The 18917-nt window shown below is 42.2% G+C and overlaps 1 protein-coding gene across 1 annotated transcript; it reads left to right on the top strand.

The window, feature by feature from the left end:
- The first annotated feature begins 5145 nt into the window (after nucleotides 1-5145).
- LOC118665440 (membrane-spanning 4-domains subfamily A member 8-like) lies at nucleotides 5146-16406 on the top strand. Its single transcript, XM_036326895.1, has 6 exons — nucleotides 5146-5437; nucleotides 7369-7491; nucleotides 10407-10466; nucleotides 11529-11660; nucleotides 16053-16166; nucleotides 16320-16406. Exons 1-6 carry the CDS (start codon nucleotides 5189-5191, stop codon nucleotides 16404-16406), a joined length of 765 nt encoding a protein of 254 aa, XP_036182788.1. The 5' UTR covers nucleotides 5146-5188.
- The last annotated feature ends 2511 nt before the right edge of the window (nucleotides 16407-18917 follow it).

Genomic DNA, 18917 nt, shown 5'->3' with positions numbered 1-18917 from the left:
CAGCTGCACCTAGGAGAAGGACTTTGGATCTTTCTAAACATACCAACCACCTGAGGCCAGTGCGTTTGTTCTTTCCAGGGAAAAACAAGTTGCCCACAACAAGCCAGGGGGAAAAGAAGCAAGAGAGACAGCCACTGGCAGAACAAAGTGAGTATACCTCATCTAAAGGTTTCTATCTGTAGCTCAGGGATGCTGATAAGGTTTTCCTGCCATATGATACTTACGATAACTCTGGATGTGGGTAAGAGCCCATTGCAGGGTTTATTGTACTAGCTTTTGGGGATCTGTTCCCAAAAAAGAGAAAGGAAAATTCAGTCTGGTTAGACACTTTGCTCTCAGCCTTGTCAAATCCTGATCAGGAACCCCAGCCATGCCATGCCAGAATTCTGACCGACACAGACATGAGCTAATAAATGAATTCTGTTTGAAGCTGCTAAATTTATAATTTCTAATACAAAGTGCTATCCTTTAAGAAAAATCAGGAAGACTTTGTGGCCAGAGAAATTGTTCAAATTCTCTGCTTCATAGGACCCTAAATTGGAAATTTAGTTGCTTCCTGGTATGTTACTACAATTCACTTTAACTTTTTCTCTAAAGTTCCTGTGTGAAACAAGAGTTCTTTATCTTTAGTTGCCTTCTCTATAAAACAAGAGTAGTCTATATTATCTCCCCCACAGAGCTATTATAAAAATTAAGGTCTACGTGTATAAAGATCTGTGAGAGCAGCTTAGAAACAAACTATAGTGAAAGTGATATGATATGAAATTACTTATCAGTTAGCTGTTATCTATAAAATAAAAGCGTAATATGCTAATTAGACCAGACATCCTTCTGGACATCTTTCCATCCAGACAAATCTGTGCTGGGCGGGGGTTGGGGCCAAGGCACTTGCACGAATTTCATGTATCAGGCCTCTAGTAACTAATAAATGTTGTCACTGTTGTTTAGGATCTTAGACTCTTATAGAGAGGGTAAAGTATGTTAGTAAATATATGTATATTGGTTCATGGTACTGAGGAGAAAGTGCAAGCAGTGTCTGAAGAATGGGAAAATCCTATATAATAAAAGCCTAATGTGCTAAGTGTCTGCTCATCCATTCAACCAATCAAAGCATAATATGCTAATGATATGCTAAGGCTGCTCAACCACTCGCTATGACATGAACTGACCACCACGGGACAGTCGGCTAGTCACTATGACATGTACTGACCACCAGAGGGAAGATGCCCCAAATGATAGGTTAACTTGCTGCTGGGGTCCAGCCGATCGGGACTGAGCAAGACGGGCTGGACATGCCCTGGACCCTCCCGTGGTCCCTCCCCAGATGGCCAACCTCCCGCGTCCTTCCCCAGCCCTGATCGTGCACTGGTGGGGAACCTTGGCCTGGTCTGCACCCTCTCATAATCCAGGACCACTCAGGAGATGTTAGAGAGCTGGTTTTGGCCTGATCTCGCAGGCCAGGCTGAGGGACCCCACTGGTGCACAAATTCGTGCACCGGGCCTCTAGTAGACTATAAATCTCACCTGATAAAACGAATGCACTCTCTCAGATAGGAGACTCAATTCTGTGTGATATCATTTTAGAATATTCTACAACTGAGAGCCCTATCAACATGGCTAATCAGCAGAGGTGCCAACTTGAGTATTTCTAAGGATATATTATACCATCCTGTCTTCAAATCTATTTCTGTTATGCTGCATATATGGGATTCTGTGAGTCATTACCTCTACCTAAGGTTTATTTAAAAGTTGCTTCCGGGTATGTTACTTTTTCTCTAAATTTCCTGCATGAAACAAGAGTTCTGAATTCAAATGAAATGCACAGTGGAATAAGCAAAGTAAATTTTACTTACTTTGTATCTCTTAAAAAAAAAAGAAGAAATGAGAAAGAAATTTTTAAAACCAGACCAGAATTCACAAGTGACCTAGAACATTGAGCAGCATGAACCCCCCAGTGAATATAATCAGCCCTGGCAATGGGCTTCCTTGGAGGATAAGGATCTCCATTTAACGAATATTTACATGGCTGGGACCTAGGGGAATTCATGTCCACACTCCCAGCCTCGGTTTACTTTTTTCAGAAATTGAGAGAATTTGACTCACTGTTTTCCAGGAGACTCTAGCTCTGCAATGTTCAAGTACCACTATGTGCAAAGCACCCTGCTAGGAATGATGAGAGATACAAAAATGCCGTCTGTAGTACTTATCCACTTTGGGCTTTAGTTTTCTCACATGTAAAACTGGGTGGATGCGAGGGTTCAGGATGTACTTGTTTTGTTTATTTATTAATTAAAATTTTTATCCAGTTAATTGGGGTGACATTGGTTAATAAAATTATACAGGTTTCAGGTATACATTTTTACAATACATCATCTGTATATTGCATTGTATGTTTACCACTCAAGTCAACTCTCCTTCCATCACCATTTATCCCCCTTTTATCCTCTTCTACCTCCCTCCACCCCACTCCCTCTGGCAGTCTCCATACTATGTCTGTGCTCAGGAGTCTTTTTTTTTTCTCTTTCCTTAATCCCTTCACCAATCTCATTCAGCCTGGTTGTGTGGTTTGATATCATGATTCCTCTAACTGTTCTTCTTTCTCAAGATTGCTGTGGCGTATTTGGGGTCTTTTGTGGTTCCATTTAAATTTTTGGAGTGTTTGTTCTAGGTCTGTGAAATATGCCGTTGGTGTTTTAATAGAAATTGCATTGAATCTGTAGGTTACTTTGGGTAGTATGGACATTTTAACGGTGTTGATTCTACCAATCCATAAAGTGGTATATTTTTCCACTTGTTTATATCTTCCTCTACCTCTTTTCTTAACATCCTGTAGTTTTCAGAGTACAGGTCTTTTAGCTCCTTGGTTAAGTTTATTCTTAAGTATATCGATATTTTTGTTGCAATGGTAAATGGGTCTTTTTTTTTAGTTTCTCTTTCTGAGAGTTCATTATCCTACATAATAAAAGCCTACTATGCTAAGTGTCTGGTCATCCAGTTGGCTGTTCAACCAATCAAAGCATAATATGCTAGTGATATGCTAAGGCCACTCAACCACTCACTATGATGTGCACTGGCCACCAGGGGGAAGATGCTCTGACCAGTAGGTGAACTTGCTGCTGGGGTCTGGCCCATTGGGACTGAGCAAGATGGGCCGGACATGCCCTGGAGCACTCCTGCAATCCCTGTCTGGCCCCGATTGTGTACCCTCAGCCTGTCCTGCACCCTCTCACAATCTGGTACCACTCAGGGGATGTCAGAGATTGGTTTTGACCCAATCCCACAGGCCAGGCTGAGGGACTGCACTGGTGCACGAATTCGTACACCGGGCCTTTAGTTGGTGTATAAAAATGCCATGCATTTTGGGGTGTTAATTTTGTATCCTGCTATGTTTCTAAATTCATTTATTAAATCTAGTTTTTTGGTGGTCTTTAGGTTTTTCTTATGTACAGTATCATGCCATCTGGAAATAATGAGAGTTTTACTTCTTCCTTTCCAATTTGGATGCCTTTTATTTCTTCTTCTTTTCTGATCACTGTGGCTAGCACTTCCAGTGCTGTGTTGAATAAGCATGGTGAAAGCAGATATCCCTGTGTTCCTGATTTGAGGGAAAACTCTTTTAGTTTTTGCCCATTGAGTATGATGTTGGCTATGGGTTTGTCATATATGGTCTGTATTATGTTGAGATATGTTGCCTCTATTCTCACTTTGCTGAGAGTTTTTATCATAAATTGGTACTGGATTTTATCAAATGCTTTTTGTGCATTTATTAATATGATCATATTGTTTATGTGGTATACCACACTTATTTATTTGTGGATATTGTACTTACTTTGCACCCCTGGAATAAATCGCACTTGAGCATGGTGTATGATCTTTTTAATGTATTGCTGGATCTGATTTGCTAATACTTTACTGAGAATTTTAGCATCTATGCTCATCAGGGATATTTACCTATAATTTTCTTTCTTTTTAGTGTCTTTATATGATTTTGGAATTAAGATAATGCTGGCCTTGTAAAATGAGCTTAGGAGTCTTACCTTCTCTTGAATTTTTTGGCATAGTTTCAGAAAGCTAGGTGTCAGTTCTTTGAATGTTTGGTAAAATTCACCTGTGAAGCCCAGCAGGTTCAGGACTTTGGTTTGTTGAGATTTTTTTTATTACTCCCTCAGTTTCACTGGTTGTGATCTGTCTATTCAGATTATCCGATTCTTCCTGAATCTGTTTTTGGAAAATTATACGTGTCTGGGAGATTGTCCAATGTGTTGGCATATAGTTGTTCATAATATGTTCTTACAATTCTTTGTGTTTCTTTTGTGTCCATTGTTGCTTCTCCTCTTTCATGTCTGATTTTATTTATTTGGGTTCTCTCTCTCTCTCTCTCTCTCTCTCTCTCTCTCTCTCTCTCGCTCTCTCTCACTTTAATATATTTTTATTGATTTCAGAGAGGAAGGTAGAGGGAGAAAGAGACAGAAACATCAATGATGAGAGAGAATAATTGATTGGCTGCCTCCTGCATGGCCCCTACTGGGGACTGGGCCTGCAACCCAGGCATGTGCCCCTGACTGGAATTGAACCCGGAACCTTTCAGTCCATAGGCAGGACCTCTAACCACTGAGACAAACCAGCTAGGGCCTCTCTCTTTTTTTCTTTAAGAGTCTACTTATAGATTTGTTGATCTTTATATTTTCACAGAACCTGCTCTTGGTTTCACTGATCTTTTGTATTTTTTTTCCAACTCTATTTATTTCACCTCTGGTTTTTATTATTTCCATCCTGTCCTTCTACTCACTTTGGGATTTGCTTGTTCTTTTTTCCGTATCTTAAGTATAAAGTTAGATTGTTTATTTGAGATTTTTCTTGTTTCTTGAGGTAGGCCTATAATGCTATGAATTTTGCTCCTAGGACTGCTTTCCCTGTGTCCCATAGATTTTTGGTTGTTGTGTTCTCATTTTCATTTTTTTCAATGTATCTTTTTATTTTTTTCTTGATCTCATTGTTAACCCATTCATTGTTTAGTAACACAATATTTAGCCTACATATCTTTGTGTATTTTTCACTTGTTTTCTTGTGATTGATTTTTGAAAGTGCTCTCTACCTCCTATCTAATATCTCTAAAAAAGAATTAACAAACTCATAGGGTGTTGAGATGCTCATCTTTTCAATGTAAATATTAGTGCACATGTGAGAGATGACTCTATTGCATTTATTTTTTAGCAGCATGGATTCAATGACTTCAGCAGGCCCCCAGGCCAATACTGTGTTTGTGATGGCACCCCACAATGGGTATCCTGTGATCCCAGGAAGCATGTCTCAGGTGCCCCAATATCCACTCAACCAGCCCCAAGTCCACACAATTTCTGGGAATCTACATGGTTTGGAGCCGCCTGTATATACGCAACCTGACCAGAGATCCTTTAAAGAGGGCAAGGTTTTAGGGGTAAGTGAGATTTCGCACTGTGTGCACTGGCCACATGGCTGGAATCAGTGCAGGAAAGGAGGTTTAGAAACACAGAAACTCCAAATTCAGCAAGTGGGGCTGGAGTTGACCCAGCCTTGCCAAACTCAGGTGTATTAAAAAACTCAGCTGTGTAGCATCATCAGCTATCCATCTATCTATCTTGGGCATTTTAGGAAAGAGAAGGAAAAGCAACAAAGAAGCAGTAAATTGGAATGTTGGTCCTGTTGCCAGAATCCATGTTGACCCATGTGGCCTCTGGAAGAAGGTGGGCCCAGCCAGACAAAAGGTGGATTCTAGACCCAATTTGTTTGAATGGAATCTTTCTCCAATGGGAACAAGATAAGAGCTCACACTGATGTTCCCCCAAAATGGCTGTCCTGTGTGGGAAAAGGGGAAGCCCATTTCATTGCATGGTTGAATGATGACCATGGATTCTGATCCAGGATGCTCAGGTTGAAATCCTAGCTCCACCCCCATATACTACTCATAGTAATGTCAAATGATATAAAAATACCCAATAATCGCATTTATGAGACTTTGTCCTGCAGCCATGCCGGGACACAGGGGAAATATGACATGTATGAGGTTTTTTATTGCAGCATGTCTTGTGATAGAAAAAGAACAGAAATAACCAAAATACCCATCAATGTAATACTGGTTATATATCAATGTATTGTACATCCAAAGAAAGAAATGTGGAGCTAAAAAAAGAAACCTCCTTGTACAATGATATGGACATACCCACAAGCTGTATAATTAATGGGGGGGGGGGGGTGCGGATAGGAGGGTTAAGAGAAGACATGGCATGTAATTTGCTACCATTTGTGCAAGTTTAAGGAAATAATGTACTTGTATTCACTGCCATTTTTGTAGTATGTACACATATACATATACATATACATATACATATACATATACATATACATGTGTATATACCATTTGGCTAAGAATATGTATTAGTTTCCTGGAGCTGCCATAATACAGTACTGCAAATGAGGTGGCTGAAAACACTCAGCAATGTACTGTCTCACCATTCCAGAGGCCAGAAGTTTGTGATCATAGTATCCATGGGGCCATGCTCCCTCTGAAGGCTCTAGGGGTGGATCTGTTCCAGGCCATTTTCCCAGCTTCCAGTAGGTCCTTGGCTTGTGGCAGCATTACTCCCATCTTGGCATTCTCCTGTGTGCCCCTGTGACTCTTCACATGGTGTTCCTTTAAAAGGATAGCAGTCATGTTGGGGCCACCCTATTCCAGTGCACTTCATATTACCTAATTACATCAGCAGCAACCCTATTTCCAAATGATATTTCATTCTGAGGCCCTGGGGGCTTGAACTTCAAGATATTCATTGATGGGGGAGATGCAGATAAATTTCTATCCTAAACAATATCACCAAAATAACAGATGAGCACAAAGACTTATCTACAAAGATGTTTATCGCAATGTTGTTTATCATATGAAAACAGAAACAATCTTACCTGCCCAATATCTCTGTTCCAACTACTTCACAGATCATCCATGCAATGGAATGTGGGAAATCCTTAAAAAGCAAATGTTTAAAGAATACTTAATACCATAGGGATGTGTTCGGGATGGAATATTATTAAGTTAAATATGCAGGGCCTTTTTGAATACACTATATATATTTTTGAAACACACACACACACACACACACACACACACACACAAAACAATGGAGGGTTATACACCAAAATGTAAGTGATTGTAATTCTTTGAGTTGGGGAAAATTATGGCACGTTTTATTTTTATATTATTCATATAACTTTTTAGACCAAGAAAAGGAAATATTTTTTAAAATAAAAAGGAGGCCGAGCAGTGTGAGGGGTGGTGGGCTGTGGGTAGGCTCCAGCCTCAGAAACAAAGGTCTCAACTTTTGGCTCCCTTGACAGGCCATCCAAATCCTGATCGGCCTGATACACATTAGCCTGGGCATCATCCTGGGGACCATCATCCCTGGGCACTACACAGCTATCTCATTCTACGGAGGCTATCCCTTCTGGGGAGGCATCTTGGTAAGTAATGTCAGTCGCCCTGCAAGTGAGTTCCAGAAAGTGCCAACACACTGGCAAGCTGTGTACTTTGCTACAGAAGTTTTCCAGCCAAGAGAGCACGTGGGCTGTGCACCCAGCTCAGGCTTTATTCACCAGGAACATTCGTCTGCTTGGGCAGCCAGAACAAATAGCACAGACTCAGTGGCTAAACAACAGACATTCATTATCTCATAGTTCTGGATGCTGGAAGTCCAAGATCAAGGTGTGGGCAGGGTTGTTTCTCCTGAGGCCTCACTCCTCGGCGTGTAGGTGACTGTCTTCCTTCCTGTGTCTTCACATGGTCTTCCCTTTCTGTGTGTCTCTGTCCTCATATCTCTTCTTATAAGAACATCAGTCATATTGGATTAGAACCCACCGATAGGACCTCATTTAACCTTAATCACCTCTTTAAAGGCCCTATCTTCAAATACAATGCTCCTCAACTGATGATGAGGTTACACCTCAATCATCCATCGTAAATGGAAAATATCCTGCGTCAAAAGTGCATTAAATACTACACTGTAGAGAATGGGTTGTTCACCCTCATGATGACATGGCTGACAGGGAGCTGAGGCTGACTACTGCTGTCCAGCATCACCAGGGAGTATCTTAGCACATATAACTCATCCGGGAAAAGATCAAAATTCAAAATCCAAAGAACAATTTCTATTGAATGCATATCATTTTCACACCATTGTAAAGTAAAAATAAATAAAATAAAATAAGGCCAACTATAGTGAGTCTGGAAACAACTACACAGTCACATTTGGAGGTCCTGGGTGTTCAGACTTCAAAAGATGGATTACGAGGAGACAAAATTCAGATCATATACCAAGTGACAGCCCTGTAAGGTGCCATTGCCCCACAGCGGGCACCTTTGCTAATGAGCCCAACTCAAAGGTCAGGAAACCTTTTCCTACCCATCAGCCAAGCGCTCATATGTTCTTCAATGCAAGCCCAAGGCCAGAGCTCAAGAAGAAAAATGTTTCCACCAGGAGTTAAGAGTGGCTGCTCAGACACAGAACAGTCATTAAAATTAAACAGTAGGGACTCAACCTGGAATCCACAGATTAATATTTTGTAGTAACATATTAGATTTTTTTCTAAAAAGCCCATAGTTTTTATCACATTCTCAGGGTGATCTGGAACCTCTTAGAAGGTTAAGAACCACAGGTCCTTTCTCTTCTCCAATGTATTGCCTTTATGGTCCTTTTACATTCTTCCTAGTGCCCTTTCTGTTCAGCACAGACCCAAACTTGGAACTCAGTCAACCACAGACACCTGTGTGTATAACAGACTTCTGTGGAGTTTGGGAAAATGGAAAAAACTAACACTACAGCCACAGAACAGTTCCTATTGAGTGTTAGATTCTCTTAAGGCATTTCACAGGCCTTGGTGGCCATCTCCCCTTCCACCAGGCTGCTCAGGTCCCATCAGCCCTCATGACACCACCCTCCCTTTTCCCTGCAGGGCACCTTTGCTGTTCATTGCCTTCTTGTCTACAGGACTATCTATTTTCTAAATATCAGATGGTCCCCCTCCAAACCAAAGGCCCTCTTTTTAGGCACCTTAAAAGGACCAGCAGGGACACCAGAGATCTAGCCTTCTGTTTCCTTCCTTTCCTACAAAGTCTACAGAAAACATAAAATTGAGACTAATTTTCCCACTTATAGGAAAAATGGCATTCTTCTTACAAGGCACAGGTGGTTAGAGTAAGTTTTCATTGTGAATACTCATTTCCATTCCAAGACACAGGCATCTACTCTGAGGTGGAATGAGTGCAGGATGAGGGTTTAGAACATGAGATCTGGAGTCAATTACCTGGATTTGATTCCCAGATATGCTATTTGCTGGATGGTCTTGGGTGTGTTCTTTAAAATTTCTAAGCCTCAGTCCACACCTCCTTAAACTGGGAATAATAATGGTGCTTGGTGGGCCATCATGGAGTTAAGTAAGGCAAAGTTAAAAGCACTTCATGTAGGGCTGAGCAAAGCTTCCATTAAACCATAGCTGATGTCCTTTCAGACTCTCACTGACAGCAGGGAATCCCATCAGCCACTATGCCTGCAGAACATCAGTGTTGAAATAAATGTACACAAGCTACCCTGTAGTCCTCATAGTTTATCTTTGCCATCACAGAAATGCAACATTTTTCTGATTAACTAAAGACACTCACCAAATTGTAGACAGGTAAGGACTAATGTTGGGCTTATATCCAAAAGCAGTGAAAATACGGAACCCTTTCCTTCTTTCCTCAAGAGGCCCCATGCCTGAGTGAATCCTTTTAGAAGGCCAACAAGATGTGCATGTGGGAAAATAAAAGGCAAGAAAAGGAGTAATTTTATTGGGTATCTACCATGTACAGGATCTACCATGGGCAAAATATACAAATGCTATATGCAAGGGACTGATTACCTCAATAATGATTAGGAAGATAAATAGTTTTTCCAATTTTTTGAAGAGGAAATATACACTTAGAGAAATTAATAACTTATCCAAGATCACATGAGTTTCAAGTTAGAGTTTAAAACCAGGTAAAGTGGGTTCTAAAATATATATTTTCCCAATTCACTGCCCTGTCAGGGGTGCAAAATAGTCTTTCCTTCTTTCCTCCCTTCCTCCCTCCCTCCTTCCTTCCCTCCCTCCATAAATCCCTCCTCCCTCCCTCCCTCTCCTCCTTCCTTTCCTCCTTCTTTTCTTCTCTCTCTCTCTCTCTCTCTCTCTCTCTCTCTCTCTCTCTCTCTCTCTTTCTCTCTCTCTCTCCCCTCGGTTGAGTGGGAGGTCCCAGCAGAGGATCCTAGCGTTTATGAGAGAATATATGTGTGATAAGAAACACAGAAGCCTGAAGGTGGGGCCCTGACCCAACCTCTTTCTAAACGCCCTCTCTTCTGTGCCAGTTCATCATTTCAGGATCCCTCTCAGTGGCATCAGAACACCTACCGAGATCTTCTTGCCTGGTAAGTCCCATCTTCAGACAGGCTCTCCCAGCTGTGGACCCTTAGGAGAGACACACCACAGGGGAAAGAAGCTCACACACAATGCCTCCCTCATCCTTGAACCTGCTTATAACCAGACACAGGGCACTGACATGCATGCTCATTTACAGGACCACATGAACCTGACCAGAGTCACAACTGGGGAAAGAGTTCAGAAGACTCGGGGAAAGGAAGGGCAATACAACCAACTTCATTTAGGCATCAGGGTGGGGAGAGACAGAGAATAACTTTCCTAAGAGGATCTTACAAGAGGAGGCAAAAAGCTACCTGGGGTGCAGGGCTCCCCTCCAGCAGAGCAGGCACTGACTGCCTGGAGCACACAGAGCCCAGTGCCAACATTTCTACAGGGAAGCCAGGGGAGGCTCAGACAGCAGCTTCCCTAAGGAATCCTGCCAAATAAGCTCTGTGAATCAACGTGAGCAAGGCTTGGTGGTCCCCAAGGACTGGATTAAGAAAGTACCTTTGCTTCTCTCACAAGCAGGTTATCTGGGGCACGGGGCCCCAAACTGAACCAGTCCCAAACCAGATGAGATCTATTTTAAAATCTCCACAGGGAAGGTCAATTCTGGGCATGTCTTTCTGCACATTTACCAGAATTTTGGAGCATCAGAACCTGTCACATCCCAAGACACTTGGGTTAAGTTTCCTACCCATCTCCTGGGGGATAAATGGGTCAAGTGTTTCCCAAAGATTATTCTTGGGGATACTTGTCCCACAAGATACTTTATGGTTAGATAAACTTGGGGGAGGAATTGGGAATATCTATTTAGTAGTCCCCTCTCTGGAAGATCCATAATCCATGTTAAAGGCTCTGAGAAGTCCTGCACAAAATACCTGTTTAACATTTTTCAGCCCAGGTGTTTTCAAAGCTAATTCACCACCATTTTACTTTTTTGCATAGTACACCTCTTGCTCCAGGACTAGGATTCTAGGAATGCACATTAAGAATCACAAGTTTAACCTATGCTCAACTCAACTACAATCATTTTTCTCTCATATCCTGACCCTCTGTGTCTTCTTCAGCTGAATGGCAGCTTGGGCTTGAACATCATCAGTGCAGTCTGTTCTATGGTTGGAATCTCGCTGCTCATCACAGATCTGATTATCAACCCCCTACATTATTACTATCCCAACTACCATCTTTACTGGGGTGTGGTGAGTATTCCTCTTGGCCAATGCTCCTCTGGGTTCCAGCTTAGCTATGTTTAGGAAATCATGGAAAGGGCCTGACCACCAAGCCTCTTCACCAAGCACCAAAGAAAACAGAGATTTTGTCAGAATCAAAACAGAGTTTCAAGTGTGTAGCTTTATTGCTGTTACTCTAAGCATGTGACTTCTTAGTCTTGGTTTCTATCTTTATAAAACAATACCACCGGTAGATGAGTGGATAAAAAAGTTGTGGTACATTTACACCATGGACTACCATGCAGCAGTAAAAAGGATCTCTTAGCCTTTGAGACAGCATGGAGGAACTGGAGAATATTATGCTAAGCAAAATAAGCCAGTCAGAGAAAGACAGGTATTACATGATCTCACTCATATGTGGAATCTAATGAACAAAATAGATCTAGAGACATAAAAGCATGGAACAGACTGTTGAATCTCAAAGGGAAGGCAAAGGTCGGTGGGTGGGTGGGTGGGAAGAGATCAACCAAAGAACTTGTTTGTATATATGTATAACCCATGGACACAAACAATAGTGGGGTGGGGGCAGGCTCTAAGAAGCCAAAGGAAGAAAAAAGGGGCATATGTAATACTTTTAACAATGAAGATTTTTTTAAAAAAGAAAAGAAAAATACAGTTCCTACCTTATGACATTGTTGGAAGAATTAGATGCAGTTATACAGATAATGCACCGTACCTACCAAGCTGCACCTCTACTCACATGCTTGCCTTCTTGCCCATTACTATGGACAAAGGGCTCAGTAAAAGTGTGCGGAGAAGGGATGGAGAGTGAATATTTAAGGCTTTGCAGGCCATCTGGTCTCTGTTGCAAGTACTTAACCTATTGTGAAAGCAGCCATAGAATATGCATAAACAAAGCCGATTCTCATTTGCTATATATAGACCCATGCTATCCAAGAGAAATCTAATGTAAGCCTCATATGTGACTTAACATCTTCTAGTTGCCACATTTAAAAATTAAAAAAAGCAACAGGTGAAACTAATTTAATAATACATTTTATTTAACCCAATTGATCTAAAATGTCATTTCAATATGTAATTTGGGTTAAAAAATTATTAACTTAATATTTTGCATATTTGGTACCACATCTTTGAAATCCAGTGTTGTTTTTGCATTTACACCACATCTCAAGTCCTCTGGGCACTGGTCCTAACAGATCTGAAAGTGCAGCTATGGATGAGTTCCATGTAAATTCAATGTCTCCCTCTGCCCAGCAGCCCTGTCCTCTCTGCCCACTCAAGGTTATCACTCCATGTACTTCTCCTCTCTCCCTTGCCCCCACCTCTCTTCTACATCACTTTCCCCCTCTTGCTACAGATTTTCTCTAAGCATCTGAACACACTTTTGTTTTTTCATCTTAAGAAACAAACCAACCTTCCTTGGTTACTTCAGCTACCACCCCATTTCTCTGGCCCTCTCTGCAGATAATTCCTTAAAAGAATTGTCTACCTCACAGTCTCCAATTCATTCCTCTCATAATCTCTTGAGCCCACTCTAGCCATATTTCCAGCCTCATTTCTCCAAAAGCCTCCTCTGCTCAAGGTCCCCCATCATTCCTCCTCTTTGGTGGACTTCCCGTGGCTCCCAGGCCCTGCAGCTGGTGTTCCTGTACCTCTGCTGGTTGCTCTCTTCTCTGTCCATTTTGCTGGTTCTTATTTTTTCCCCAACTTCTCATGCTCAGTCCTCAGTTTTCTTCTGTTTCTCTCTCTACGCCCTGCCTTGGCAGTGTCATCCAGTCTGGTGACTTGCAACACTTTCTCTATGACAATGACTCCAGTTGCACAGCTTCCCGCAAAATATCTCTCGAAACTCCGGTCTCTTGTATCCAGTTGTCCACTCACTATCTTGAAGTTAACATATTCAAATCTCATCTCTAGATTTTACTTCCCAAACCTTCTCTCAGGTTGCCTTTTGCCGGTTGATGGCAACTGCATCCTTGCAGTCACTGAGGACAAAAACGTAGTGAAATCATTGACCTGCTCTCTGTTTCCCACACCTCTCAGCAAACTCCTCAGCAAAATCCTGCTGGTTTCATCTTTAAAACGAATCCAGAATCCAGCCATTTTCACCATTTTCTCAGTCATCACACTGGCTGGAGACACTACCACCTGACTTCTAATCTCATTTCTGCCCATGTCTGACCTTGGAAAGAGAATTCTTCCCTTCTGGCCACCCACCCTCCTCCTGCCTCAGTCCTGAACAAGGAGAGCTGGACTTCATAGCTTAGCAAAAGATGAGCCAGCCAAGGATGGGTTACTGCAAGGGCTCAATAAACATGAATTAATGCTCACCAAATAATAACTATCTAAGCTGTTTGAGGATCCCTTCTCCCTCATGGAAGGGTGTTTGTTTTTTTCCAAATACAGTTGACATACAATACTATATTATTTTCAGGTGTACAGCATAATAATTAATTAGACACATATAATTAATGAGGTGATCACCCCAATAAAGACTTTATCCACATGACATCGTACATAGTCATTACAATGTATAATTGACTACATTCCCCATGCTATACTTTAACTTACTTCCCTGTGACTATTTTAGAACTGATTTGTACTTCTTAATCCATTCACCTTTTTCACCCAGCCTCTAGCTCCCCTCCCATTAGAAAGTTTTATTTATGAAAGAATGTTGTTGTTAAAAATACATTTGAAAAGGACCAGCTTCATTTGCAAAGGGCCCTTCTCCCTAAGCTTCTGTGATATCTTGACTAAGACATCGTCATCCTGTTATCCCCTTTGCCTGGACACATGTTCAAACCCACATCACTGAATCTTCTACTGAGAAACTATCTCTCCTTAATGCCTTGAGACACTATTTTTAACTCATTTATACCTGTTACCATGTCTGATTTGAATTATAATGATCTACATCTTTATCTGCCATTCTCACTAGATTGTGCCTCTCAGGATGCTTTCTTAACCAATCGTAGCAAGCAGATGTTTAATAAATGCTTACTAAATAGGGAGGGAAGAAAAGGAAAGTGAAGAGGAATGATCTTTCCATGAGAGAGGATTCTCTGAGCAGCCAGCTATCACCAATGCCATTTTAAAAATCATAATTGACAAATATTTGTTTGGTACCTACCATGTGCCATGCACTTTGACTTTCATATTTATTTTCTCCTGTAATTGAAACCCAAGTGGTTATTGGGGTCATTCATCTCTTGTCCTCTTACGATAAAGTGGATTCTACCCAAACTCTCTCCCCAGACACAGTGGGAGACCCCATTTTCCTGAGCATTGTTGGAGAACAGCAAGGGATGGGCTTAGAATTCAGGGGTAGGGAAACTTTTTTCTACCAAGGCCCATTTGAATATTTATAACATCACTTGCAGGCCATACAAAATTACAAACTTAAAAATTAACCTGTTATATTTGGTCAAACATTTAATTAACTTACCTCTAATGCTTTGGCACAGCGGTTCTCAACCTGTGGGTCATGACCTCTTTGGCAGTCGAACGACCCTTTCACAGGGGTCGCCTAAGACCATTCTGCATATCAGATATTTACATTACGATTCATAACAGTAGCAACACTACAGTTATGAAGTAGCAACGAAAATAATTTTATGGTTGGGTCACAACATGAGGAACTGTATTGAAGGGGCCAGAAGGTTGAGAACCACTGCTATGGCAGGTCCAGACCAAATGATTTCTTGGGCCTGGCCAGACATTCCCCACCCCTGGCTTAGATGTCTCCTGGTGCTCACGTGAAATCTACTGCTGAATTAGTTCCATTTGGGGATCCTTTTACTGATTGTTTTCCCAAGCTATAAAGACAGTCCCAATGATTTCTCTTCACAAAATGCCATGGTCGCAAACCAGGAAGGTTGCTTTAGAAGCTGACTCTCTCTAAAGGTTTGGAGGGAATGGTGGAGGTAACTACTGATGCCTGGAGGTTAGACATTCCTGTTTTGTAATGTCTTAATTTCTCACAAGATGCCTTCTCCTGCAGACTCCACCTTCTGGTCCCGTCATTTCCTTCTCCTCTCTGTGGCCTGTCCTTACTCCCAAATTTCTATTCACTCCCTACACAGAACAGTTTCACTCTTTCACTGTCTCACTCCACACCCCATCCTTAGGTCTCGTGCCCTATACCTGAAACAAGTCATCAAGGTGTTTCCCTAAACAATGTTTCCCTTAGAAGAACACAGGTAGTAAGTGTTAAAATAATTCTTTTACAAATGCACTTGACCCTCACAAAACCTGGTGAGATATTTTCTCCACGAGGCTGAGATGAGGTTAGAGGACTTCCTCAAAGCCCTCGCCATGATCCATAGCACAGCTATGCTTTCGGCCAAACTTCACACTCCCAGGGCAGTACTCATGACTTTGTGTTCCTTCTGATTCTAGTCCCCTGGAGTAGTTACTTCTGCCATGCTGCTCATCTTTAGCCTCCTGGAGTTCTGCATTGCCTGCATGTCTACCCACGTTGGCAACCAACTACTCCGCCATTCACACAACCGCGTGAGTTTGTAGGACCTTCAGAGGGTGCAAACATTCCCCAAAGAGTGTGGGGACCAGATGGGCCTACAGGCTCCCTTTCCTGCCCAGAATGTCTAAAGGCCTTTTTGCATACACGGTTCTCACTAATGTACCTCCTGTGCCTATCTTTTCCAGGGGCCGGTGGTCTTCCAAACCATCTACACCAATCCAGAACCATTGAACTTGCCACCAGGTTTCAATGTGGTTCAGGGCTCCCGATAAGCCAAAAGTTCTAGAAGCATCTTTCACTGGGACCAAAAGAAGAACTCCCCTTTCTAGGCTTCTGTAATTCAGCTTCTTCCTTCCCTGACAAACTAAGGAATGTGTTTCCCCAACTGTTGGCACCCTTGACTTCATTCTCTTCAGCCTGTAAATCATGCTGTTCCTCTATTTAAAAAGGAGACAGGACTTTGAAGTGGATTTTAGCAAAGAGGTCCTCCCTAAGACATCAACTTGTGGGACATCCAGTGCACATATTTATTTACTTACCTGTGTGAGCTTATGAGTTAGAGGATCAAATCATTCTCCCAATCATTCACTCACTGAATAAAAGTGCAATGAGCATTTGATATGTTCAAGACTCTCTATTCATGACAAGAGGAGGGTGAACATGAGTGAACACACAAAGTACTGGAATGTGTAAACCATTTGCTCTTAATTGTCCTTGTTTAGGGAAGATAAAACCTTGTGATTCATTAGCTGGCTGTAAATTACTCAAATTATTTGGCTTTAATTATTTTGTCTCAGTTTCCCTTATTCCACCTATCAAAGAATTTCTCTATTCTTGCTTCCTACTATCCTGCCTCAATATTTCCCAAGTTATTCTGCTCAATGCTGTTTGACTTGCATTATCTCATTTCATAGCCAAACATTACGGAGTGACATTATCTATGTCTTAAGAACAAGAAATATGAAAAATCTGGGACTCAGAAAGGCTAGGTAATTTTCCCAAGTCCATACCACTAGTAATTGTGGAAGCTGGATTTGAATCGTGTTCTCTGCCTCCATATTCCATGCTATTGACCACCTCATCTTGTCATGTCCCAAGTGCTGGTCCCAGGACAGAAAGAAAGCATGCCAATGATGGCAATGATGATCAAGTCCTATGGGTCCTGGAATCATAATATTCTGAGCTACTCACTCAGTGGGAATGGGTTGGCTATGATCCACCCACTCTTGCCCTGATAATCAGAGATTCCCCTGCTGGGAACAGCTATAAGCACATGACCATGATTAAGGGAAGGGGTCTGTTCATACAAATAGAACTTTACAGGCAATAAAAAGGATAGAATAAATAAATCTCAAAAGTGGTACACCCACCAATATCTAATGGGACTGAGTTACAGGTTTCAGAAAATACTACTCAACAAAACACAAGCCAGCCAGGAAGTAACACAGAGGGTAAAGAAATAACCAGGAAAAAAAAAAGCATTTCCTACTATAACCATCAGCTCCACACAAAGAAGGACAAACACCAATAGGGCAAAGGAAGGTAGGGAAAAGGAGAACAGAAATACACCTGTGAGCATCACCTTCTCTGACCTCCTTTCCTCTTCCTCAGTGATCCCTGCTTTCATACCACCTCAATCACTCCCTTAGGCATACCTTAACCCGGTCCTTTCCACAACTGCACCCCCTCCATAACATCAGTTTCAATGTCCCTTTCTTCAGCCTCTACCTCCTATCTTTCCAACTCACTGCCCCAAGTCCTATAGTTCTCAACTCCAACAGGACCTACAGCCCATCCATCTCTCATCACTCATATTAGACTCCCATGGCTCATCACTAAAATCATTTCCAACTCCCTTGCCCCCATCTCACCTCAGTGTACTGTCTGAAAAAAAAATCCCAACCCTGGGGGTACAACCAAGATGGTGGCATAAGTAACTGAACTTGCTGCCATGCACAACCACATTAAAACTACAACTAAAAGACAAAACGAATATAATCCAGAACCACAGGGAGGCTGGCTGAGTGGAAATTCTACAACTAGAAGGAAAGAGAAAAGCACATTGAGTCCGGTAGGAGGTGCAGGGGTGTGGAAATGTGGAGGTACGGAGGCACGCAAGAAAGGAGCTGGCAACTGGATATGCTGTTGTCTTTTTCAACCAGAAGGGAGATACAAGCTCTCGAGTTCTCTGAACTCCAGTTCCAGGTGAGAATTTGGGGACCCAGACTCATACGGGGAGAAACTGGACTGTCTGGCATCGGGCCGGAACGTGAGGTTGGCTTTCTCACAGAGGTGCTTGCAGCATTCATTGTTCCTGCATGGGCCGTGGGACACAGAGACCCAGGAACCTATCCGGGGGAGGGCCAATGGCCAACCATTGTTGTTTGATTCCCTGAGACCACACCCCACCCAATTTACAACCCCACCCAAGCTGTGCTCAGAGGCTTTTGCATACTAATAGCCTGGCCTTTCTCTGCCTAAAAACCTGTCAAACTGCAGCTGGGTCAGAGAACCCCAGAACTTCCAAAAGAAGACCTAAGGCTCATCAACAGCCTGCATTACTTCACAGCTTCACCTCATCTGGGCACCTCCAAACCCCAAACAAAGAGGAGGAATCTGCAGATCTCTCTGTAGCTCCTGCTGGGTGGCCTCAGGCAGTGGCTGACTTTGCACCTCCTTGGAGATCCAAGAGCCAGTCTACCCAGTGGTCAGAGTGAGACCATCCAGATTACAACTCTTCACATCCATAAGAGACACTCTCAGGGGGCAGACTCAGTGAGCAC

Source organism: Myotis myotis, unplaced genomic scaffold (assembly GCF_014108235.1).
Source record: "Myotis myotis isolate mMyoMyo1 unplaced genomic scaffold, mMyoMyo1.p scaffold_m19_p_10, whole genome shotgun sequence".
Lineage (NCBI taxonomy): Eukaryota > Metazoa > Chordata > Mammalia > Chiroptera > Vespertilionidae > Myotis > Myotis myotis.
The sequence above is the reverse complement of the archived record's forward strand: the minus strand, read 5'-3'. Positions and strand labels throughout refer to the sequence as shown.

Coding starts and splice junctions, on each gene's coding strand:
- LOC118665440 (XM_036326895.1), top strand. CDS start 5,189: ATGACTCTATTGCATTTATTTTTTAGCAGCATGGATTCAATGACTTCA. Junction 5,438..7,368: donor AAGAGGGCAAGGTTTTAGGG/GTAAGTGAGATT, acceptor CTCCCTTGACAG/GCCATCCAAATCCTGATCGG. Junction 16,167..16,319: donor TCCGCCATTCACACAACCGC/GTGAGTTTGTAG, acceptor TATCTTTTCCAG/GGGCCGGTGGTCTTCCAAAC.